This window comes from Carassius carassius, chromosome 23, assembly GCF_963082965.1.
Source record: "Carassius carassius chromosome 23, fCarCar2.1, whole genome shotgun sequence".
NCBI lineage: Eukaryota > Metazoa > Chordata > Actinopteri > Cypriniformes > Cyprinidae > Carassius > Carassius carassius.
In genome coordinates, this window is record NC_081777.1 from 18,197,838 (window position 1) to 18,224,275 (window position 26,438).

Sequence of the window (26,438 nt, forward strand, 5' to 3'; positions counted from 1 at the left end):
CAAATACAATCATCCATTGATCCAATAATCTGTCACAGGTCATTGTACTAATGAGGAAAAAAATACTTTTAAGTGTTTTGCTAGGACTAAAAGTCAAACCGGCCTTTGTTCAAACCCAAAGATTCCTGTTATACTTATGTACACTTCCTTTATTTGATGTTTATTCAGATCAGGTTTTGAACAGTTCTACTAAATTAGATTTTGGAACTAGCTGTTGAACAATTTAGAAAATCCTGCACTTGTTTCCCAGAAGCCTTTGGTTTAAATTCATAGATCCTTACTGGAAATAAGAAAACAAACCTAAAAATGGAGCACAGGATTCTGTGGCTGGCATAGATGTACATTGTCCATTACAAAATTTGGGACCATTAAAACTCTTGATCATTTAATGCATACTTGCTGAATAAAAGTGTATATATATATATTATTCAGCACTTTTATTCAGCATTCAAATGATCAAAAGTGACAAAACATTTATCTTCTCAAAAAAAGAAAAAAAAAAGAAACCCTGCATTTTCTAAGCTTAATCAAAGAATTGTGAAAAAATGCTGGAGTTTCCTCAAATATATGAAGCATCACAACTGTTTTCCACATTGATTTAATAATGACAATAAGAAATGTTTTGAGCACCAAATCAGCATATTAGAATGATTTCCGAAAGAACATGTGATATTGTTTTCGTTGTATTTTTGATCAAATAAATTTATCCTGGGCGATAAGCGTAAGATGCTTTTTTCAATAATATTAATGCATTTTGCAAAGGTTAAACATCACAAAACATATTCTTTAATGCCAGCCATGGCTTACCTGTCGGGTGGAGCTGCTTGCCTGCCGCACTTTTTCGGCGAGAGCACCCAGCTGCTGCACAAGCCTGGTCTGCTTCTCAAGCTCAGCCCTCAGTCCAGTCCCACACAGACACAGCAGCGCACCGAGGATGCGGTCATAACGCTGACCGAACGCAGGGTCCTGCACGGCATCCCTCAGCAGCCTAAGTTCAAACCCAGCAGACTGTATCTAAATCTTAAATTCACTTATGCATTTTACCATATTCTTAAACAGCTAAATAAAGAATGACAAAAATTTCATTTTGGGGTGAATTGTCCCTTTAAAAATTTACTTTCTCCACCAAAATAACACTGATAGATTCTACTTCCTTAAAACGAATTATTACTTAAATTATTTGCAAAAATTATTATATTAATAGTGATTAAATATTTTAAGGAACTGACCGCCTTTAAAAGGTATGATAAGAGCCATTAATAAACAACTTTACCAGTAAAGATAATGTGCAATGTTGACATTTCCCAGAGCTCGAGACAGCAGAAATATCACCAAGGCATTGTTGAGGTGACACTCGAACTTCACTGCCTGCAATTTACCACACATGCTTGTCAGTTCATCAGAGAGTACACTTGAAGCATATTTTAAAGAAAACAGATTTACGTAAAATACATATAAAGATGTACTTAAGTGGATCGGAAAAGTTAATAAAAATAAATGCATTTAATATCAATTTAAACTATGATACATTTTCATTTAAATGTAAATTACATGCAATCAAGCATCCAAAATGCACATTCTTTAAGATTTGTACTTCTTTGCCCCTGTGTATAACCAAGAAAAAAGCAACAGAATACATGCATATACGTGCGTGCGTGTGTGTGTGTGTGTGGGCGCACCTGCACCAGCTGAGGGAGATAGTCAGCCAGCTCATCATCACTGCTGCTCTCGATCCAGCTCACAGCCACTTTCCTCACCTCGGTGTCAGCAAACCTGAATATAACACACACAACATTCACCACATGCTCAGCTCCCTCTACATAACAGAACAGTAATAAAGCAAGTGATGAGACTAATAAAATGGTCAAAAATCTAAAGTTTAAAAGCAATACATGAAGAAAAATCATACGACCGAAGTGACACATTATAAAAGTCACATGGCAAATATGTGAGAAGGAAAGGAGAGGAAAGTGGGCCATAAAACAGAGAGAGAGAGAGAGCGGAACAGATACATACTTTGAATCAAGGAGCTCCAGGGCTGAAACAGGCGACAGAGGAGGCCAGTGGTGCAGAAGTGAGTGGATCTCACCCATACTGCCCCAATCCCAACTGGGTGCACTGGCCAAGATTTTGGGCAGGCTGTGTTGATAGTCCCGACAATAGTAGCGCTGGTCCCAGAGCAGCTGCTTGTCTGCTCGTGACAGCCTGGTGGAAAAGAATGATGGGTAAAGTCAAAGTAGACACAGTATCATATTTTCCTGTACCTAACTATAAGTCTGACTGGGTAAAAATTGCATTGAGGGAAAAAATAACACAGATACGTCATATCTGTATACTAGTCACATTTTACATTCAGAAATAATGTCAAATACAAAATACAAATAAAACAAAACATTTTCCAACACTATAAAAACATAAAATTTACTTTCCCTCACTCCACAAAAAAAGCCTTCAAATTTAACAGTATTCAGAACAGAACAGGAAAGAGTACTGAAAAATCTAAAGTATAAAACAAATTATAGTGCCATTCATTCTAGACATTCATTATAAACGCAAAGCCTAAACTAATTTTTTTAAATGAAAGATGGCATGTGTGAAATGCGCTGCACAAATAAACTTGACTCAAGTACCTCTCTCAGTGAGCACGATTCCAAATGTGTCTGCTTTGTGTATGTTTTGCATGCTCGAGTCAACATACAAGTTGCTTTGGAATAAAAGCTGCATGTTTCAGATGAGAAAAAAAATGCAACTTGCATACTAGAAATTATGGTACTTCCTTTGGGCTTCAAACTAACCCAAGAAGCAGACACTCCAACCCGTTAATCCATGAAGCATAAAGTAAGATTTAGTTCTGATCCAGCGATAAGAGGCACAGGAAACAAGTCACACCTCTTAAATGTGTCTGCAAATGGGCAGTCAAGCTGGGAGACCAGCAGCTGTTGGCACTTGGTGAGCATTCAGAGGCATGCTCACAAAATGAGCATGGAAAGTTGCCCACCATCTGAGGCTGAGTGTTGCGTGGCTGTTTGAAAGCTGACTGAGCTTTTTATTTCACATCTGCATTTTCAGCAGAGCATACTAAACGAGGCCTGACAACTGTCTGCTTTTCAGCTGCAATGTCTCCTTATCAATAGAGATTTGTTCTGAAGTCAAGGACAGTTCAAAGTTTACTGCAGAATCAATTTTGCTATCTTTACAAGAAAACCTCTAAAATGTAATTCATATAAAAAAAACTAAATGGTTCTCTTAAACAGCATGACACACAAACTGTCCTGTACATACAGAAGATGACAGAAATGAATCAAATAATGTCTGCTTGGAAAAATGGAAGTTAATCCCCTTCTCTAGGCTCAGACTTTAAACACAATGTTAAAGAACTTTTTATTTTAAATGAATTATGCTCATTTGAACTTGCATTGAAAGTGTATCATCAGTGTTTTCTACTTGAGCACCAGTTAGCCATATCAGAATGATTCCTGAAAGACCATGTGACACTAATGCCTGGCTTTACTGTATCAAATAATCCCAGACTTGATGAGCATAAGAGACTTCTTAAAAAAAAAAAAAAAAAAAATCCGACTGCAAACGTTTGAATGGTAGTCTATTTGTCAGTTAAACAGGACAGACTACTGTACTCTGCTGCCGTGTGAACATAATCTTAGTATTCAGAGTGTTGTGAATTGGCTTATTGATGTCCATGACTTTTTAATAGAGGTTTTTATACTTATACTTAGGAGCTCAAAATCACTTTATTTTCAATTCAGTTAAAACCCTTCAATAAGATAAGCAAGCTGAAGGGGATCCATATAATTGGAGTAACTAGGCAGAACTGATTCAATTACATAATGCTCTCAAAGGCTCTTTTATCCTCCATATCTGAAATCATGCTCAATTCATATGCTACTCAGGCTAATTATGAAGCGTCTGATGTTCAAACAAGACAGGAAGCATGTGGCACTGTAACTGTATCAAACATTCTGATTAGGGATTTAACAAAAGCCCGAATCAAAGCCTACAAACTAATCCTACCTAAACTCTTACCACTACTCTTTAGCAAGCACTGGTATTTCCTTCATGATATGCAAATTTACATTATGCTATGAGGTCTTGTGATGCAAACTTACCCAAAAGCAGATGCTTGTGTGCACAGCTTTTCTATCTCACTTCGATCTCCTGGATCAAGTGGATCTAGAGATTGAGGGTCTGGGCAGCTGTTCTCCTGAGGACCAACATAGAGCACATCCACCGCTGGATTGGGAAAGTCAACCTGTTGATGGTCAGACAATGATATTTAAAGAGGTCAAGAACTGAGATATCAAAACTCCCTTGATGTTTAGACATGTAAGAGGAAGTGGTGAGCGGTGACTGTTTTTAACCGGGAATGCTGAGTGATAAATTAAGACACCCCAAACCCCCATTAGCTTTTATGACGTGTATGTAACTCGGTAGACGCAAGTAACACACCAATACCTACAAACAAGTCTCTTGGTACAAAATCCGAAACCCAACAGGAAGTCCCTTATTTTGAATGTCCTGTACGATTTTTATGCAGTTTTTGCAATTTTTTTAGGCCTTGTACTTTAATGAACTCCTCCTACAGTTTCAAATGGATCATCTTCAAATTTTGCTGAGTGTTATCATAAGGCCATACTGAATTGCGAAGATCTTGAGTTTTCGGCAAAAGTTTGACAAAGATTGATGTTTCACCATGAAACAGGGAGTTGCTGTAACTCAGGTAAACAATGTTCGATCTGCCCTAAACTTCACACGTTTGATAGGAGTTCAGTCCTGAACACATCCATGCTCATATTATGGACTCCTAGCAGCATATTAAAAAGTGTCAGCAAGTTTTAAATAGGTAACATGCTATAAACATGCTATAAACATGCTAAAACATGCTAGCAACACATAGCTAAGTGTTAAAGCATGCTATGGACCCTTTTCACAAGACATCAGCATTGTAATTCCTCAAAGGTTTTTCATCTATGTATTTTTTTATTTTTTTATGTACATTTATAACGCTATTCTTTGTATTATATCACCTTTGCATCAAACCACAAAAAAAAAAAAAACAGTTAACGCTCATGCAAGGGTTTTTCTAATGCAGCGTCTATGGGAGGGACGGTTTGATCTCTCTTTTAATTGCCCTTATCGGTCTCTCTAAATTTTGTTCCTTTTATTGAAAGTCATGAAAACACTATGTTGGAGTTTTTCTTTTGCTATCTGAGCAAATGGAAATACAAAAAATATATCTGTGGTACTCTCCCATTTACTGCTCTTCAAGTTAACCCAATTAGATTAGATTAGATTAGATTCACTTTATTGTCACTGCACATGTAAGGTACAAGGCAACGAAATGCAGTGAACCAATGAATGTGGTATTACGACAACTTCCACTGCTGAGAAACCCGGAAATGTGAAAAGTGTCCATTAATGCAGTGAAATCTCCCCTATACTTCACACGTTTGATAAGAGTCCTGGCCTGAAGACATCATAAAAATATTCAGTTATTATCAAAGCGCTACCTGTTGGCAACAGCACGTCACGTTTTACTCTTAGGGTGCTTTCACACTTGGTTCACTTGCCTGGTCCGCACACGAGTTCGATTGCTCCCCCCTCCCCCTGCCCCCGCTGGACTGCGTTCATATTATGTTATTTGGGTCGGAACCATGGTTCGTTTGCGTCATCAAACCAGCAGCTGTTTACCTCGTTGCTTAGTAACAGCGGCACAGGAGAAGGCGGCAAATGCACAAAATTGCTCTCTACAATTTTATATATTTAAGTTTTTGAACCGTTAGTTTTGTTTACAAAGCTTCAGTACATAACGACACTTACGTCTGTCTTACGAATGTACTGCAGATGATCTAAAGAACAATGAAGGTGAACAGAAATGAGACATACAGCTTTCTATTTTCAGTGTGTTAGTCACGCTTGTCAGGAAAGTGAGTGAAACACACACACACACACACACAAACACACATTTTCATCAGATAAAACGTCATTATAGCGGTTCACTTCCGTGATTTGGTACGATTGCGTTCACACCAGCAGCAACTGTACCAGAGTTCACATGAACCGTACTCCCTTTTTAAACGGACTCTGGTACGGTTCACGGGTGCGCACCGGAGTTCGGAAGACAGCGTTCACATCATCCAAACGAACTGAACTCTGAGGTCAATCGAACCTGGGTGCGCACCAAAAGTGCTAGTGTGAAAGCACCTTACCTCAAAGATACCAGGTTCGATCTGAACCAAACTGCACATGTTTGATGAAAGTCCTGGACTGAAGACATGTCAGCATGCCAGCTGGCAGCAGGAACATTAAAATCAGAAGTATCATTCTTTCGTTTTGATGTTTTGCTGGTTCTTTTTTTTGTCACTCAGGTTTTAATCAGGATGTTTGTCCAAGTAAAAAAAAAAAAAAACATTTTAAATTAGAAGGCTAGTGGCTAGAAGGTTGGTGGTCAGCTGTAGCTAGTAGCTAGACCTATATTAATTATTATTATTGAGAACATTATATACACAAAGAAGGTAGTTCGACCTGTATTCTGCTAATGTTACTACAATTCTGTCTGATGATGCGGGATGGGGGGTGTTTCTTCAGTCAGTCCAATGGTTGTAAACAGTCATAAGGTCCGTCAGACTTAAGATATTTTAGCGGTAATGTGACCAAAAATATTTAAGACCCATCGAATCTGAATATAAGACATTTTTAAGACTTTTTAAGGCCGTTTATTAGGAAAACGTTATTTAAGACATTTTGAGACTTTAAAGGTCCCATGGACCCCCTGTAATTACTACGTCATGATGTTTTTTAATGTAAAAATTATTGATAACATTATAAAATGGACTATAGAGAACAGTAAAATAAAACAAAAAAACTGACAAAGGTAGTTCATGACCTCTTTAGTGTCAATCAATGTCAATGAAGAGCAACTGACTCTAGATAGAAAAAAGGACAAATAAAAGAACCTGCAGTATGATCCGTTCTGAAGGATTCTTCCCCTTGCCTGCAGCACCAGGCTGAAAGACTTGATGAGATGTCCACAAACTCAGCAGCTTGCTACCTCTTGACAGCACCCTGAAACACAAAGTACAAGAATATATATTATGTATATTACATATTTACTGCCGTCTCAAATTTATTAATTTTGCACAGGCATCCCAGTGGACATTTTGGGCTTTCGTATAGAAATTGCCATAATTGTTACATTTTTTGTGAAACTTGTAATTATAAATAGGTTCGCTCACTTTGAGAGTGAAACACAATCAAAATGGCAAGAAATCTGTAATTTTATCATAACCAGTGTTACCTAATATGTTTTCTTTGTTCTTCAAGATTTTACATAAAGACATAATGAAGTGACTGCATACTTTTCAGTCATCAACAATTAAGCTGTTTATGGATCTTGCATTATGAGTACTGAATAACTGATACATTACCTAATTATATTTTTTTTGAAAAATGAAGAAAAAAAAAAAAAAAATGTATGCGCACCTAAACAATTATGAAGCAATCCTGAAAATTCTATAACTTAACAATATACTCTCCAAGGTAAATCAATTTTATTTGAGGTATTATTTTATGACTTACCTTCTGAAATCAAACAGAGGCATGGACACTTTTCCCAAAAGCTCTGGACCCTTCCGCTGCTTGTTGGAATCTGGCGAGTTGTTCGCATTCTGGTTAAGAAGTCCGTAGAGAGAAAGACTCAGCATGGCCTCTAGTGGTAAAAGTGCCACTGAAATAGGGAAATTTATCCTAAAGAAACAGAGGCAGTCATCACCAACAGCAGAAACTGGCAGCAATCACGCTGATTTCCTTCTAATTCTAGAAATTGCAGGAAGTAGCGTGCCAGTGTGTTTAAGGAGCATTAACACTTACAGTTCGTCCCATTTGATGTGGTAGAAAAGACTCTTGTATGTTCCCACTTTTTTGGACTGAACAGGTTTGAAGAGGTTCCTGTTGTTGTGGGTCAGGGCACACATCAGGTAGTATTTTTCAAAACTGAAAAACAGGAAGGACAAATTACTCTATGGCACGGAAAGGGAAGAAAACATTGGTCTTTACTTATCTTTTGCATAAAGCATAATTTGACTGAATATAAAAGTTACTCGAGACTAGCACACTGTTTGAAAACTAATAATAAAAAAAAAAAATCCATTTAGTTTTATGCACAATTTACACAAAAACTGTTTGCATATATTCATTCAAGTATTTGTTTTGAGAGGTTTCAAATAATGGCAAAGTATGTGCTTTTGTTTTCGCACACTGCTAATTCAAATATTTGGGGTTGGTAAATTTTCCTCATGTTTTTGAAAAATCTTTTATGCCTAGGAATGCATTTATTTGATCTAAAATTCAGTAAGAAGCAGTTTTTTTTATTTATTTTAAAATTTACTTTTAATTTTGTGCTCTAGAAACATTTCTTATCAATACTGAAAACAGATATGCAGCTTAATATTTTTGTGGAAACTGTGATACATGATACATTTCAGAATTCTTTTCTGAAAAGAGTAGCATTCATTTGAAATCGAAATCTTTTGTAACATGATAAATGTCTTTACCATCATTCTGTCAATTTAATGCATCCTTGGTAATAAAAGTACTTCTAACTTCTGGGAAAAAAACAAAAAACAAAAAAAACTGACCCCAAACTTCTAACAGAATATACACACTATATATAACGTTTCATAAATACTGTCAATTGACTTGAATCCTTGTCTAATGACTAATGAGTATGAAACAATGCTATTGGGGCATTTTGATTCATTTTTGTGAAATAAATAAAAATAAAAATGTTGGGCCATTTAAGAACAAATATACAGTATATGTTTCAAAATATACACAATGTCAAAAGTATTAAACATTTAGCTGTAATGCACAGCCCTTGTAGTAAGAGATCATCAGCAACATCCTGACCCTCCAAATATTCATTATCAGAGGACACAGCCCTCATTTCTTGTAACATTTTTCATAGGTGGCCTTAAAAGTTTCAAAAGCATGTTGAATACAATTATTGTTGTGTAGTGAATGGAAATAATGTGATTCTAAGCTTTCCAAGTTGGTTTAAATGTTAAATGGTCCAGATATAATTTATTGAGGCTGACTGCTTCAAGAGAACACAGACCCTAAATTACTCAAATTATCTAGGATGAAATAGCAGTGTAATAAATATGGAGTAAGGCAGTGCTTTGAAAGAAGTAGAGAATTATACCTTGGCAGTGTGTTTGTGAGTCATTATCAGTCTGGACTGAATTAAAAAGTTTTATGCACTTATTTAGACTGCAGGGCTAGATAGGCCAAAACAGGAAGGGTAAATGGATTTTTTTTTTAAATCTATTTCTTTATTATGAAAGTATTAAGCTAAAGCTTAGACCAGCTTCAGAAACCCTCATGTCACAAGCACTAAAAGGGACACAGTGCTCACCTGCTGACCCAGGTAGCAGGAATGCCATGAACGGCAAACAGAGTGAACTGCAGGTGCTCAGTGGTACCCGAGGCTTCTTTGCTGTCCCTCCTGTCCTCCATGGGCTCTTCCATTGTGCAGCCAGGAGTAGTTGGACAGAAAGAGCTCAGGTAGAGCTTGGCGAGCTCATACACAGCATCTGTGAGTCCGGCTAAACTCTCCTCCACTGGGCTAGCATAACCTGGGGATCACAAGCAGCAGAGTACAGCATAGGTGAACAAGAAACAGCCATTGAGATGACTTCAGGAGCTGAGCTTACCATTAGCTGAACTTGTAGAAGCTGAACTCGTTGCACCAGCCTGCAAAACAAAGCAGTGTTCTTTGTATGTACACTGAAAAAAAATGATTCATTGAATTTACTATTTTTTTTAGGTAAGTGGTTGCATAAATTTATGTTAGCTACATTTAAATACATTTAGTTGACTAACTTTCAACAAAATTTGTTTATCTAAATGTGGCTAACATGAATTGATTGCAACCACTTGAATCGAATTAAAGGGTTAGTTTACCCGAGAATGGAAATTCGTCCGTCTTCTACTCACCCTCGAAGCATCCTAGGTGTATGTGACTTTCTTCTTTAAGAATAATCCAGTCAGAGTTATATTAAATATTGTTCTTGCTCTTCCAAGCCTTTCAATGGGGGCAAGAGGGTGTTTGTTGTCAACAGTTCAGAAGACATGAAATAAAGTGCAAGCATCTGTAATGAAACATCCCTCACACTGCTCCAGGTGGTGAATAAAGGCCCCCTGTAGCGAATCCATGCGTTTCTGTTAGGTAAATATCCAGATTTCAAACTTAATAAACACTTTTTTTCTCACTTCTGCTGACAGGGGGGAACTGGAAGATGTGCAGGCAGATGTTGTAGTACGTCAGCGCTGCGTGGTTGGTGACGAATGCGGAGAGAGAGAACAAAACAAAACGCTAGACACGAATTAGAAGCACAAAACGAGGATTTGTGTAGAAAACATCTGAGGATTTTGAAATAAGCCAAGAGGAGACTTGTTTTCCTTTTTTAAAGTAAGGAAACTTTGTTTCCTTTGCTCCTACATTTCCCAGAGGCATGCGTCTTGCCGGCACGTTTTCCATGTCCCACAGTCAGCAGATGTTAGAGTTTATTATGTTTTAAATCTGGATATTTACCTTACAAAAATGTGTGGATTCGCTACAGGGGGCCTTTTTTTAACCCCCTGAAGCAGTGTGAGGGACGTTTTATTACAGATGCGTGCACTTTATTTCACGTCTTCTAAACTGTTGACAACAAATGCCTGCTTACCCCCACTGAAAGGCTATGAAGAGCAAGGGCAAATTTTTAAAATAACTCCGACTGGATTATTCTTAAAGAAGAAAGTCACATACACCTAGGATGCTTCGAGGGTGAGTAGAAGATGGACAAATTTTCATTCTCGGGTGAACTAACCCTTTACACCAGTTTAGATGTAATATTTAGTGGATCTCAAAATAAACATCTATTTTTATACCATATATTTTAACGATGTTATGCCTAAACTCACATTTACCATTTACCAAGTAACTGATTTTAGTTTAGTTTAGATCAGTACTGTAATATCAGACATTTAGGCCCCGTTTACACTAGTGCGTTTCCATTTTAAAATTGTGTTTTAGAATTAAAATTGATCCGCGTTTAGACAAGTGTTTCTGAAACTATCTCAGTCTACACTACATAACCGAAAACTAATGTCACATGACCATTCATGCACACTAGGCATGCGCGTAAAAGTGTAAACAAGAAGTTGTTTGCTAGACACTGGCAGGTTCGACAATGAGCATGATGGCGAGGAAAAGCAAGGACGTCTTTGTGTGGTCAGATGATAAGGTGGAATTGTTACTCAAAGTAATTAATGATTATAAGGCGGCAATATCGGCCGAAAATGTCAATTGGGAGAAGGGGAGTCACGCCAAAACAAATACAGCGACATACTCGACAGAGACATGATACGGCTACACGGTTGTCAAGGATAAGCAGAGATCACGTGGGCAGCCACGCCATCGAAAGTCTCCGATTTGGTCCGTTTACACTGAAACACAACCCGGAGTTTTCAAACTAGAACAGGGTCAGCAGCATTTTCAAAAGTTTGCATTTTCGAATGTGGAAAACGCCGGAATAGTGTAAACGATAGGCGTAACCGTAGCAAAAGTTATGCATTTTAAAATGAAAACGCACAAGTGTAAACAGGGCCTTATCAACAATCTGTTATTTGTCATAACATTTAAATTGTTACTGGATTTTTAGCATCAGCTACAACTTTATTACAGTGCATCATTACTTCACACTGAATGTTCTCTGACCTCTGGAGAACGTGTTCTAGGAAGGTTGACAGAGCGTTTGAGCTTCTTGATGGCATCACTGACGGCTGGTGTCTCAACTTCATCCAGTCCGCAGCACAGATTTTTAACAGACTGAATCACACTGTCCACTGTCTTATACTGAGTGCTCTAATGAGAGAGAGATTGAAAGTGAGAAACACTGACATCATTTCAAACACTCCTTTATTTCTTTTCATATAGTATAGTATAGCTTGCTGTGTTATTGTTAAATAACAAGTCACCTCATTCTGAAGGCAGAGATTGACCTGCTTATGATATCCTTCAAGGTATTCAGCAATACCCTCTCTAGAGAAGAAAAAACATGCAAAGGAATGAGAGAAATCAACAAGCACAATCAGGGACTTCAAAGGCCACCCATGGCTTTCGTAGCCTTTAGTAGGGGCAGGAGATAAGATGGAGAACATTCCTACCTTGTGACTGACTCTTTAAACGGCCTCTCCACTAGGCCAAGGTATTTCTCCAAGACAATAGGGGAAATGTCGTCATCTGCCTGTTAGTATAGAAAACATTTATCCATTAAATATATCCATTAATAACCTCTGAAGATAGTAATGCAGTGAACAACTAGTTTCTATTTGCTTATTCTAGCCTTTGTAAGAGTTTTACCGTTCGGGCCAGATCTCTTCTCATTGTGCTTAGAAAAAGGAGCTGTAGTTTGATCTCCGTTTCCCACTTCCTGCAATTCTGCACATATTCATGACTGCCCAGACTGTGTTTACTGGAAGATAATGTTAAAGATGCTTCAGACATGGGCCAGAGCCAAAAGCAACAATGAATGAATGAATCAATGAATAACTACAGTATATAACGCTTACATCTAAATTATATAATACTAATAATAATATCGAACATTTTAAAGTTTGGGTTCTCTTACGAGAGCTCTCTCTTACTGCGTCTTAGCTAAGACGCTACGGGAAAAGTCTCTTTTCACGAAATACTGAAGCAAAAAATTATCCTTAATTTTGTATTTTTGTAAAGCGCATTTGCAGCAGTACACAGCCATAGGCGAGACGGCTCGTTCGCTCATTGGCTTGTTCTGCGGCAACTGCACAGCCTATCGAGCGCAGGCTGATGCAACATCAGACCAAAAAATTATCGAACATTTTAAATGTTAATATGATAATATCGAACATTTTAAAGTTTGGGTTCTCTTACGAGAGCTCTCTCATACTGCGTCTTAGCTAAGACGCTACGGGAAAAGTCTCTTTCCACGAAATACTGAAGCAAAAAATTATCCTTAATTTTGTATTTTTGTAAAGCGCATTTGCAGCAGTACACAGCCATAGGCGAGACGGCTCGTTCGCTCATTGGCTTGTTCTGCGGCAACTGCACAGCCTATCGAGCGCAGGCTGATGCAACATCAGACCAATAAGGGCGCTTCGCGCCCTTCTTGCCACTTCCCGCCGAAACGGGTGTGGCTCAACCTATAAAAGGAGCTCGAAAAGGCTGACTCACCTGATTTTTCATCTCTTCAGTGAAGCTCACGCATCGCTGGATCACGAGGAAGCAAGCGCCGTCTGGAAGAGCATATCAGCAGGACGAGCCATCCTGAAGCCGCTGGCACCGCCGCCTTCCACTGCCGTTCCTGCTGCGCCATCCGGCGCCCATATCCTTTACAATCCTTGTTCTGTAATATTCTGTGTGTGTGTTCGCCCTGCGACGCACATTCACAAAAGAGCTGCGTCTTTTTAAAGATGCCTTCGTGCGGCTCGTGCAGAACCCCGCTCAGCGAAGGAGATCGTCACGTCATCTGCGTCTCCTGTCTGGGTGAAGACCATGCAGCGCTCGCGCTCGCTGATGGCGGATGTCCTCATTGCGAGTTGATGCCTATGGTGACTCTGAGGACTCGCCTGGCATCCTTCTCGAAGCCTGCATCATCCGCTGCGCCGCAGCGCCGTAAGAAGCGCCGCTCGCAGCGCCTACCAGAACCGCCTCCAGCTCGGCCGAGCTCGCCGGTTCCCTCCGCTTCGCCGGTCTCCCCTGCATCGCTTCCCGATGCTCAGCGTCCGCTGCTTGCCGACGCGTCATCGGAGGAAGTGGATCTCAGGCCCGCGTCGGAGGAAGAAGACACGTGCTCTCTGCTTGCTTCGGGCAGTGAGGGTTGGGCGAGCTCCGTGGATCTCGCGCCCGCTGCTCAGAGGCCCAGCAGACGGGGGGATATCGATAAGGAGCTGATGCGTGTACTCTCGTTGGCCGCGGCGAGCCTCGGCCTCGAGTGGTCTGCACCAGTGCCCCCTTCACGTTCCCGGCTGGATGGTAGCTATCTTCCGGATGAGCGCTCTTCCTCAAGCTCAAAACACGCCCCTTTTCTTCCTGAGCTTCACGAAGAAGTGGCGAAGGATTGGGACGCTCCATTCTCGGCGAGAATCCGCTCATCTGTTTTGTCAGCATTCTCCACACTGGACAGTGCTAAGAACAGAGGCTACCTGTCACTTCCGCCGGTGGAACAGCCTATAGCAGCGCACCTTTGCCCGCCCTCTGCTGGACGGCGGACTAAGGCGGCGTTGCCATCCAAAGCCTGCCGCATGACGTCATCGCTGCTCGCACGGATATTCTCTGCTGCTGGGCAGGCTGCGTCTGCGCTACACACCATGGCGACGCTACAGATTTTCTAGGGCGATCTTCTCCGCAAGCTGGATGAGATGGGACCTGAAGCGATCTGTCTCGCGGATCTGAGGAGTGCTTCGGATCTCTCCCTCCGCGCTACTAAGTCCGCTGCACAGGCCATGGGACGGGTTATGGCTTCCGCTACGGTGGCTGAGAGGCATTTGTGGCTGACGCTTTCTGACATCAAGGAGTCTGAGCGCGCTGCGTTTCTTGATGCTCCGCTAACTCCTGCCGGCCTCTTTGGATCTTCCGTCAACGAGTTTGTGGAGAGATTCGCCGAGGACCAGAAAGCTTCACAGGCGTTCAAGCACTTCTTGCCGAAGCGCTCCAGTTCTGCAGCTAGCCGCTCTAGACCGGCCCCACAGAGCTCTCAGTCACGCCCACCGCCTCCTGCTGCGCCATCACGACAGCGTCAGCAACGCAGCTCGGGACCCCGTTCTCGCTCTTCGAGCCGTCGCCCCGCGCCGCGGGAGCCGCGGCAGAGGATTGCGATGAAGCCAGAAGCCCCGAAAGCATCCTAGCACTGCTGGGAAAGCGCCGGTGTTCGAGTTCCGCTGCGGCCGAGCTCTCACCCAAGCGCGCCGCTGTTGCAGTTCCAAGAGTTGTGACTGCCTCAGTGTCTTCTGCAATGCCCAAGCCTGCACGAGTGCCCGCTTGCCTGCACACAAAAGCCGTTATCACGGCTACCCAGATGTTTCACAAAAAGAGTGTTTTTTCTGGTGTTCCGGCCACGGCCGATGGTGCTATAAATGTTGTGACGATGCCCACTCCTCAGTGCCCATCTCCACATGTAAGCACAGCCCTACACACAGGGCCTGCGCCCATAATGTCGACTCAAGTCGGTCGCGCACACTACATAGTAAACGTGCCCACCCCTCAGTGCCCACAATTACTATGTCACACGCGTCATGTGGTTTCTGTAAAAACGAAACCCGTGCACGCTCGTCCGGCCACGGCCGATGGTGCTTTAAATGCAGTGACGATGCCCACTACCCAGTGCCCATCCCCGCATGTAAGCACAGCCCTGCACACAGGGCTAGCGCACATAAGATCGACACAGATCGGTCGAGCGCGCCGCATAGTAAACGTGCCCACTTCCCAGTGCCCACATACACTATGTCACTTATAGCGCGGGGCTTCTGTAAAAACGAGGCCCGTGCACGTACATTCTGCACAGGCAGACGGCGAGTTGAAAGTGGTAAAAGTGCACACATGCAGCCCACGGTTACTCACAGATATATCGAGTCCCACGGGACCCGCTCAGCCTCCCTCCAGTCGGTTAAGCGCCGGAACGGGGTCGAGGATGAGCGATCTGCCCGCTGTGATCAGCGCGCTCCCCGCCTCAGATGCGCAGCACACTCGAGCGCCGCCGTTGCCCAGTCAACAGAGCGCGTGTCGCATCCAGCCCTTAGCCATTCATGCAGATGCATGGTCAGCGCTTCCAGGGGTTTCGGATTGGGTGCTAGGCATTATAAAGAGAGGCTACTCGCTACAGTTTTCTCGACGCCCACCGCGCTTTTCAGCGCGCGTCGAAACTACGGTCAAAACAGAAGTAGCACACATACTTCGGGCCGAAATATCAAAACTGTTGAGCAAAGGGGCTGTAGAGCCTGTGTCTCAAGCTCAAAGCGAGGGGGGGCTGTACAGCAGATTCTTTCTGGTGCCCAAGAGAGACGGGGGTCTCAGGCCCATACTGGATCTAAGACAGCTGAACAAGGCATTGATGAAACGCAGTTTCAAAATGCTCACGACCAGGAAGCTCCTCGCGCAGATTCGCAGAGGGGACTGGTTCATGTCAATAGATCTGAAGGACGCGTATTTTCAAATACAGATAGCGTCAAACCACAGGCGGTTTTTGAGATTCGCCTTCGAGGGCCAGGCATACCAGTTTGCAGTCCTGGTACCGATCAGGTGTAAGCCTGGGGACTTCCCCGAGTGTGAAAATGGTGTCGACGGACGCCTCCACTTCGGGATGGGGAGCGCTGCTCGAAGGCAGACCGTCCTTTGGCCTATGGTCAGAACGGGAAAGGCTCCATCATATCAACTGCCTGGAAATGCTGGCAGTGGAGAACGCGCTGACGCGCTTTTGTCCCCATATCAAGGATCACCACGTCGTAGTCCGTTCGGACAACATGTCCGTGGTGTCCTACATAAATCGCCAGGGCGGTCTCGGGTCCCGAAACCTGTGCAGGCTGACGGAACGCCTCCTGATTTGGGCTCAACGCAACGTGCGCTCGCTGAGAGTTGCCTGGACTGCAGAATCTGGGTCCAGACAGGCTGTCCAGAGGCAATGTCCCTACGGGCGAATGGTCTCTACACCCACAAACAGTCCGGCTGTTGTGGGAGAGATTTGGCATGGCGGAGGTGGACCTCTTTGCGTCCCACGAAAACGCTCACTGCCCCGCGTTCTTTTCCAAGAACGAAAGCGCGCTGTCACGGAAATGGCCGTGCTGCCCGCTTTATGCGTTCCCTCCCGTCTCCCTCCTTCCGCAGGTGATAGAACGGGTGAGAGAAACGAGATGTTCAATACTGCTTGTGGCACCTCTTTGGAAGAACCAACCATGGTTCCCAGATTTGATGCAATTAGCAGATGTCGCCCCATGGCCGGTACCGTTGAGGAGAGATCTCCTCTCGCAGGCCAAGGGCTCGATTTGGCACCCTCAACCGGAGTTGTGGTCCCTCCATGTATGGGCACTCAACGGTTACCTGCTGATCTCGCAGTGGGAGTGCTAAATACCATCACTCAGGCTAGAGTTCCGTCGACACGATGTCTGTATGCCTCGAAGTGGTCGGTGTTCTCCAGCTGGTGCACAGCTCGAGGTTATTCACCCCTTAGTTGTGAGGTGACGGAGGTCCTCTCCTTCCTACAGGAGCTGTTGGATAAGGGCAGAGCCCCATCCACGCTCAAAGTTTATGTGGCGGCCATCGCGGCGTTTTCTGAAACGGCGTCCGGTCAGTCAATAGGAAGGAACGATTTAGTCATCCGGTTACTCAGAGGAGCTAGGAGGCTGAATCCTCCCAGACCTCCGTCAGTCCCTATGTGGGACCTCGCGGCGGTTTTGGAGGCCTTGAAGGGTCCCCCTTTTGAGCCTATCCAATCGGTTAGCCTTCAGCATCTGTCGTTCAAGACAGTATTCCTGTTGGCTCTCGCTTCTGTGAAGCGTGTGGGTGATTTGCACGCGCTCTCGGTGAGCCAGTCGTGCTTGGAGTTTGGGCCCAATGACTCAAGGGTCATACTCAAACCTAGGCACGGTTATGTGCCGAAATCCCTCAACACACCGTTTCGGGCTCAGGTTATTGCCCTGTCTGCCCTGCCGGTGTCAGAGGAGGATGGAGACTCGAGTCTTCTTTGCCCTGTCAGGGTTTTAAGAGCTTATGTGTCTCGCTCTGCTGCCTTTCGGCAGAAGATTTGTCTCGTTCGGTGGACGTTCCAAGGGAATGGCTGTTTCGAGACAGACTCTATCCAGATGGATAGTTGACGCCATAGCGTTAGCTTACGCTTCCAGGGGCCTTCAGTGCCCGTTGGGCGTCAGAGCACACTCCACAAGAGGCGTCGCCTCGTCGTGGGCGTGGTCTACTGGGATCTCCTTGCAGGATATATGTATGGCGGCGGGTTGGGCCTCGCCGTCTACATTTATCAGGTTCTATAACCTGGAGGTTCCCGCCTTGCAAGCAAGGCTGCTGTCGGTATAGAAGAATCGGGGCCCTGAGGGGAATTCTGAGTTCATGAGCGCTATGCGCTGCCGACTGTTATATGGGCAGTATTGCGTAAGACCCGCATTGCCACATTGGTCAGGCCTTGCCTCGGCTGTGTGATGTCATATTGCCGCATCTACGGATGCTGCTAGATATGGGACAGAGGGCTTTCCCCCTTTTCTGTCCCGGACTCTCTGTGAGTCCCTCAGGTGACTGTGCACTGTAAATCCTGGGTGTTGCTTCGGGTTTATTGGTGTGTGATCCCTGCGCGCACGGCGTTTTACATCGGGTTCCCGTAGCGTCTTAGCTAAGACGCAGTACGAGAGAGCTCTCGTAAGAGAACGTACTCGGTTACTAAATGTAACCTCGGTTCTCTCTAGAAGAGCGAACGAGTACTGCGTTCTCTGCCGTGCGTACGATTCACTCTGGTTCGCTTCGGCGATGAAATAAATCAGGTGAGTCAGCCCTTTCGAGCTCCTTTTATAGGTTGAGCCACACCCGTTTCGGCGGGAAGTGGCAAGAAGGGCGCGAAGCGCCCTTATAGGTAAGATGTTGCATCAGCCTGCGCTCGATAGGCTGTGCAGTTGCCGCAGAACAAGCCAATGAGCGAACGAGCCGTCTCGCCTATGGCTGTGTACTGCTGCAAATGCGCTTTACAAAAATACAAAATTAAGGATAATTTTTTGCTTCAGTATTTCGTGAAAAGAGACTTTTCCCGTAGCGTCTTAGCTAAGACGCAGTACTCGTTCGCTCTTCTAGAGAGAACCGAGGTTACGTTTAGTAACCGAGTACGTTTCAATAAATTGTTACTTCTATTTAGCAAGGATGCATTAAATGAATTAAAAGTGGCAGTAAAGATTTATAATGCTACACAGAAACTATATTTCAATTAAATATGGCTCTTTTCAACTTTCTATTAATCGAAGAATAAAAAAAAATATCACAGTTTTTACAAAAATATTAAGCAGTATAACTCATTTCAACACTGATAATAATAAGAAATGTTACTTGAGTACTAGAATGAATTCTGAATAATCACATGACTCTAAAGATAGGAGTTACAGCTGCTGAAAAATCAGCTTTACCAACCTGATTAATTTTTTTTTTTTTTCAGTAAATCAGTTTTTTCCAAGTTGTTTTTATTGTACATTTGATGATTAAATGAAACCTTGGTGAGAGGTATATGAGATGTCTTTCAAAAACATGTAACATTTCTTAGTAACCTCAAACCTGCTTTATGAAAAGCAAAAAAAAAAAAAAAAGTCTCTTTTTTTTTATTTAAATGCACTCTAAGGACATTCCAGGGTAAGAGATGTGTCCTAGTTGACTTTGCTTTGAAAGGCCAGAGCAGGAACGTTTTTAATAATTACTTGTATCAACTTGCCAATGTCAACTGAGGACCAGACAGCCAGCACTAAAGCAGACAGTGAGTAACAATACCTTAACATAAGGGGAAACTAACTAAAGGCTCTCAAAACTCTGCACTGAACACACAAATAACATGTTAACTAAGGGAGGCTGTCTTGCATTACAGAGCTTGATGATTATTTGTTTTTGCCCATTCCCACTGTTCCTTATTAAGGCAGGCCACCCCTCCCCTAGAACTGGTTCTGCTCTTCCAATAGTGTGGGTAAAAATGAAACATTTCCCTAGCACAATTAAAGCAAAATAACCCAGTTTTCAAGGAATGTTGGCAGGGTTCTTGTTTTTTGCAATACGACAGAATGCCTGCAAAAGGGAAAGGGAGCTGGTAAACAAAGTACTCACTTCTGTAGAACCTCCTCTTGTCCACAGACCTTGAGAACGTAGCTGCTGATGTCCACCTGGTTCAGGTCATCATGGACCCAACACAAAGCCTGCATTATGAGCAGCTCCACTGGAGAACTCACTAGGCAAAGAAACACAGAAAACATGAAGGAAAAGGGAATCCATGGAGTGAGAAAAGAATGAAGCTAATAAAAAAGTAAACAAGATGATAAAAGAAATGCATTTTTGTCCATACAATGCAAGACAGGGGTGTCCAATATTGCTTTGGATTCTAGTGACTCTTATTGTATGGACAAAAAAACATTTTTCAGAAATGTCAATGTTTGGAACAACATGAGGGTGAGTAAATGGGTTTATTTATGGGTAAATTGATCATTTAAATTAAATTGAGGACCATCCTGAAGGTGTTGTCTGCTTGATGTTGCACAAAAATATAGAAATGATGTAACCAGTATGACACACCAGTTTGCCAAGCTTGGACTGATGTTGGCTTTAAAATGGACTATTACCAAACAGTTCATGTGGTACAGTGTTGACTTGGAGGAAAGCAAGGGATGAGAGTGCAATTTGGAAGAAGACCCACAGTATGAACTACTGTGAACCTCTTTTGGTTCATTGAGATGGAAAACCGTAACAAGAAATGGATTTGGCATGAGAGGTTCACTAGATTTGAGAAAAAAAAAAAAAATTGCCCCACAACACTCCTTGGAATGATAGTCTCTATAAGCTAGGGCTTTATTACAGTTAGTCAGCTGCGCCTGGCCTGGACTCTTCATATCTGCAGTGTTTTTCAAGCCTAAAGGTCTGATGGCCATTCCTAATTTGTGGTGAATTTGAGGTTGCAGGATACCAGTAAAAGTCCTCTTCTGACATCTTTTCGTGGTACTACAGCAACACACATAGTGCTGGAATGTCAGGAGATTATGGTTGGTCTAAAATGGCAGGAACTCTACAGTCATGGCCAAAAGTTTTGGCAGTGACATAAATTTTGTGTTTTGCAAAGTTTCCTACTTAAGCTGTTGTGGTGTTCATTCACATTGTTTCTAGATTATTGTGTAGAGTGATCAGATTAGGGCTGAAACGATTCATAGAGTTACTCGATTAACTCGATTACAAAAATTACTCGTTAAATTCCTATGACGCGCACTATACGCGCAGGGATCTGATTCACACGGACCGTTGTTCAATGAAGCACTCCATAGCACGTAATACATTTTGAATTTAGTTGGCGCGATGGCGGAGAGTAAAGATGTCCATAAACGGCAGAGAATGTCAAAAGTTTGGGATCATTAAATTCTTAAAAAAGAAGAGAACAAGGTGCAATGTGTCTACTGCAAAGAGCATTCCACAGCAGTATGACTTCAATGATTCAGCTACTGAACCGAAAAACATCCACTCCATGCTGTTTCACCAAGCGTCGCTGAAACAAGGTAATGTAGCCTAAGCCTATACATTGATGTTCGCTGATTTTAATCCCATATTGTATTTGTAGCAATGTCGTGATACTGTTTGACTAGATATGATGTTTAGCTTTGATGTTTTTAAGTAGTAAACGTATTCACGTTCAACTCCAATAGAGTATAGCCCTAAAAAAAGAACCCCTCACACACAGACACACGCATGCACCCTCGTCTCTCTCACGCGCCAGTCAGACCGATCGCAGCAATGCATCACATATGCTTAATCGTTTATGTATCCACGCAACAATAATTTCAGCATGCATTCACTGTATACACCGGGACGTGATGTTGTGACGCGATTTTTCGAACGGATGCTTCACCTAAAATGCACCGCAATGCAAGTGATGCAAGCCAAATGAAGCGTTCTATTGAAAATGAATGTATGTATTTCTGTCGTACCAAACTGCAATGAAGCAACTGTTCTGACTGGGGCGTCACTCTTTCTCACACACGACGTGCACACACAAACACACACACACACACACACACACACACACACACACACACAGGTTGCTAGGTTACCATAGCAAATAGGCTCACCCCAGAAATTATATATTGTTAGTAGCCTAATGGTAAATGCTGCAGGTGTAGAAATCTACATAAAACAGATATTTTTAATTCCTCTGTTTTTTTTATTTTTTTAAATAAAAGCCAAATGCTTGATCATTTTACAGACACATTATTCATGCATTATTTTTTATGGTTGTTTAAAAACACACAAAAAAATTGTTATCCGATTAATCGATTGATTTAGTGCTAGATTAAACGATTACAAAAAGAATCGATAGCTGCAGCCCTAGATCAGATGCATTTAAAATAATTGCTAAATGCTTCATTGGCCAAAAAATGTACTTCATTTAAAAAAAAATTCACTGTTTTTTGATCCTGACACAAAATAACCTGCTATCATTAATTGACTAATCATATCAGCAGCACATGTGAAAGTGTGAATGAGTACTAGTCAGGTGAAATAGCTAACATACTATTTATATTGTAAGAGCAAGCTATAAGAGAAGGGATGTAGCACTCCCAATCATTGTGGTCTTGTTAGCAATGGTTACCTCCAAAGAAACATGTGCAGCCATCATTGCTTTGCATCATAATGGCCTCACATGCAAGGAAATTGCTACAAAGAATATTGACCTGAAAGAACCATTTACTGGATCATCAAGAACTTCAAGGAGAGAGGTTCAACTGCAGTGAAGAAGTCTTCAGGGTGTCCAAGAGTGTCCAGCAAGTGCCAGGACCGTCTCCTCCTGAGCATTCAGCTATGGAATCATGTCTCCAGCAGTGCAGAGCTCGCACAGAAATGGCAGCAGGTTGGTGTGAGAGCATCTGCACACACAGTGAGGCCAAGAGTTTTAGACAACGGCCTGGTGTCAAGAAGGGCAGCAAAGAAGCCACTTTTCTCCAAATAAAATGTCACAGACAGACTGTAATTCTGCAGAAAACACAAGGATTAGACACCAGAAAACTGGTGCAAAGTTATTTTCTATGATGAAGCTCCCTTCCAACTGTTCGAGACATCTGGAAAATCGATTGTTTGGAGGAGAAAAGGTGAACGCTACCATGAGTCCTTTGACGTGCCAACAGTGAATCATCCTGAGACCATCCATGTGTGGGGTTGCTTTTAAACCAAAGGAGTGGGCTCTCTCATAATTCTGCCCAAAATCACTGCCATGAATAAAGAATGAGCAATTTGGTGAGGATCCGTGCATTTTCCAGCATGATGGAGTAGCGTGTCACAAAGCAGGAGAGATAAGGATCATTACATTGAAATTTTGGATCCGTGGCCAGGCAAGTCCCCGCATCTCAATCCCATAGAGAACCTGTGGTCAGTCATCAAAAGGCAAGTGGATGCAAAGAAGCCCACCAATTGTGATCAACTCTGAGAACTAAGAAGGCAAGAATGGATGTCCATCAGTAAGGATTTGGCCCAGAAACTAATATCCAGCATGTCAGAGTGAATTGCAGAGGTTATGAAGGACAAGGGTCCACACTGTAAATAAAGACTCATTATATGTTTTGCCAATAAAAGCCTTTAAAACTTATGATATGATTTTCATTGTTTTTCAGTATACAATAGACATGTGGAAAAATAATTATCAAATACTGAAGAAGTAAACTTTGCAAAACACAAAATTTATGTCACTGCCAAAACTTTTGGCCATGACTTTAGAGCCTTGGAAAAAAAGCTAATAGGCAGAAAGGCTAGAGTAGAACACCAGACTATATATGCACAATCCTGAAACTACTGCTGTAAATAAAAGTAAACTTTTTGTCAAATAGATGTACCTACATTTGAAAAGAAAAATGGACAAAGTCTGATCCAGGGATCAGAAAACTGAGACACTTAATATAAGTTTATCCTGGAAAAGCCTTCATATTCCACACATTCAAACCCTAGTTGCCTACTCAGCTTCATTTGCCTTGTCTTTCATGCCAAGTATGTCTGGAATTGCTAATTTTACTAACCTTACACACAGCTAAGCATTTTCCCCCACTTAAACAAACTAAGGAAAACCTCAAAAAACGATTTTTCCTCTTTGAAGATTCAGACAGTCAGCACTGATATGCAAAGAGATGATACGTCCATGGTTGTATGGTGATTCTCTCCATGGATTAGGAACATTAAGTAAAAGTAAAAGCATTACTTTGTTGACCACTGTTCATGGAATGTAGGAATGTTGTCACAAACCTGACTTTTAGTAGGATCTAAAATCTCTTGATCTAAACACAACAAACAGGGCTAGTTTCAGAGAAAAAAACAAGCAAAAATTGAGTGAATGTGAGAAAAAGATAGCTAGAACAACCATCCAGCCAGTTAAAGCAGAGCCACTCCTCAAATATATTAGCTGTCTTTGAAGCATCTTTGGGGCCTGATAGACACTGTGCCCCATTTTTCCTTCCTAAGACCACAGTCTATGCTGGATTTATCCAGGACAAAAAGAGCTATGGAGCTTAGGCATTAAGAAAACAGAAAGTTTTTTCAACACAAAAGGCCAGTCTTGATTTCCTGCCAATAGTGAGGTGGCCAGAGACTCTGCACAAAAAACGAGGCCCAGCAGTCTTCAGAACACAGCCGCTTCACAGGGAACTGAGCCAAGGCCACTACAGCACAATGAAAAGTCCTTTTTGTCCTGGAGCACAGACAGGTTACCCAGTAAAAAACCTTGCCAATTGCAAGCTGAAAAGTAAAAAACACAGGAACCCTGGTCGAAGAATCTGTTGAGCAGACGCACCGTAACAGTTATGTAAAAAGAGAATGTGTCACAGTGGCCAAGAAATGCTCTCTGGCGTTGTGTCATGATTTCTTCATTTGTCAGCTTCCTTTATAGCAGACATTCAGAGAAGCTTACTATTGACAAATACTGAGTTATATGATTCATCAGATGTGACATTATTAGATACTTATAAAGGATAGTTCACCAAAAAAATTAAATTGTAATAATTTACTGACCCTTATGACGTTTCAAACCTGTATGACTGTATAACTTCCTTCTGCAAAATTTAATTTTTTAGGTCAACTGTTTCTGTAACTGCCTTAACTGTTAGAATTACAATTTTCATGTAAAACATTTTCACTGTCAAAAGCTTTTTATAATGACTAAATTAAGTGACAAAGAACTGCTTACCATCACAAGTGAAAGTTACAGGCTGTTGAGAATCAGAAATCTCAATGGATACTTTCACACTGCCCCCACTGTCCCCTCCTGAATTACTTTGGGTGATCACAGGACTGAGAACATAGCCAGGATTGGTAGCCAGGTCATCATGTGGGAACTTTGACCTAAGTCTGCAAAAATAAAAAGGACAACATTTTGTTTTTAAATGAAGACCTAACAAAGGTAAAACAAAGGGAACTGTGGTGTACCACAAGGTTCAGTTTTAAGTCCTTTGTTAATTTTCATATACATGCTTACTCTCTGTGTGTGATATTAGTAGGAAACAAGGTATTGGCTCCCATTGTTACATGGGATATACAGAGCTGTAGACTTCCTGCATTTCACTTGTCAGGAGTCCTTGTCTGAGGCACACATATGAGGTTTTAAAGCATTTTCCAAATTAGTCCCTAAGGTCCGAATTAGCTTTGCTTCTCCTATAGAATCCAACATTACAGTGCTGATTCAGTTATCCTGGGACCTTCTGATATCAGATTAACAACACAGCTGTAGTAGTGGGACCTGTTTTTTTTAGGGATCCCTTTCAACAGTCAGTTGAAAAACAAAAACAACAAAAAAACAACTAATAACTCACTTTGAAATGTCTTCACAGAATGCCACGACTTCTAGATTTTGGACTTCCTTTTCCTCTAAGTACTTTGAGAGTACATTTGTACTTCCTTTATTGACCTGTAAAAAGACAGACATGGACCCATGGTTATACTGATGAGCAGACATTTGGCCTATTATCCTATACATTCCCTTTCACTAATGGGTGTCCTACACATAGGAAATCATATGTTAGATATAGGTTTTAAACAACATATGTACAGTCTGTATTAAACAGAGGGGTACCAAATAGACATGATTGATAACATTAACATCCAAGTTCAAATTTGGAATGAGACAGTCTCTCTATTAGGTGAGAGGATACGGAGAATGTGAAGAATGTCTGGAATGCCAAAAAAAGAGACTTCCTTCAGGAAGGAAACAGGCCAGAAAAAGAACATCAACATGGAATTACAACTAGGAATTAAAGGTACTTTTAGTTCGATGATGGCTTACATGCTAAGAAATTAAATAAAAAGATACATTTTGTTTTAATTACATTTACCATGCAGACTATATGCATTTAATCTCAATATTAATAAAAGTAGATCAGGCATATTCTTGTAAAATTTTCTCTTAACATGGTCTCGGATGAGAACATCTGCCTCCGACACATTTGCCATAAATTAAATCAAAGCAATAAACAATCAAGAGTATCGATTCAGACAAAAATATGTTTTATTGTGGGTAATATATATACAGTATGCATCGGATATGATGAGGGTTCCTTTAGCTGTTTACTAGGCCAAAGCTCTAGGCCTAACTTTAGAGAAAAATGAGACGCCATGTGAGACACATTCACAAATTATTCATCCACTTTTG

General features: G+C 41.8%; 1 protein-coding gene across 2 annotated transcripts in view; it reads right to left on the reverse strand.

Annotated features, from left to right (window-relative positions):
• Positions 1 to 26,438, reverse strand: part of LOC132101412 (phosphatidylinositol 4-phosphate 3-kinase C2 domain-containing subunit alpha-like) — a 46,022-nt gene that overhangs the window by 7,398 nt on the left and 12,186 nt on the right. For both annotated transcript variants that reach the window (XM_059506350.1, XM_059506351.1), the window contains exons 3-19: positions 25,603 to 25,697; positions 24,981 to 25,141; positions 19,886 to 20,006; positions 12,422 to 12,533; positions 12,226 to 12,305; positions 12,037 to 12,100; positions 11,777 to 11,923; positions 9,729 to 9,768; positions 9,431 to 9,650; positions 7,885 to 8,007; positions 7,594 to 7,761; positions 6,972 to 7,080; positions 4,125 to 4,267; positions 2,017 to 2,205; positions 1,680 to 1,773; positions 1,274 to 1,368; positions 808 to 988 (exon numbers count right to left, since the gene is read on the reverse strand). In XM_059506350.1, coding sequence (XP_059362333.1) covers positions 808 to 988; positions 1,274 to 1,368; positions 1,680 to 1,773; positions 2,017 to 2,205; positions 4,125 to 4,267; positions 6,972 to 7,080; positions 7,594 to 7,761; positions 7,885 to 8,007; positions 9,431 to 9,650; positions 9,729 to 9,768; positions 11,777 to 11,923; positions 12,037 to 12,100; positions 12,226 to 12,305; positions 12,422 to 12,533; positions 19,886 to 20,006; positions 24,981 to 25,141; positions 25,603 to 25,697 — 2,142 coding nt within the window. The remainder of the gene's footprint in view (positions 1 to 807; positions 989 to 1,273; positions 1,369 to 1,679; positions 1,774 to 2,016; positions 2,206 to 4,124; positions 4,268 to 6,971; positions 7,081 to 7,593; positions 7,762 to 7,884; positions 8,008 to 9,430; positions 9,651 to 9,728; positions 9,769 to 11,776; positions 11,924 to 12,036; positions 12,101 to 12,225; positions 12,306 to 12,421; positions 12,534 to 19,885; positions 20,007 to 24,980; positions 25,142 to 25,602; positions 25,698 to 26,438) is intronic.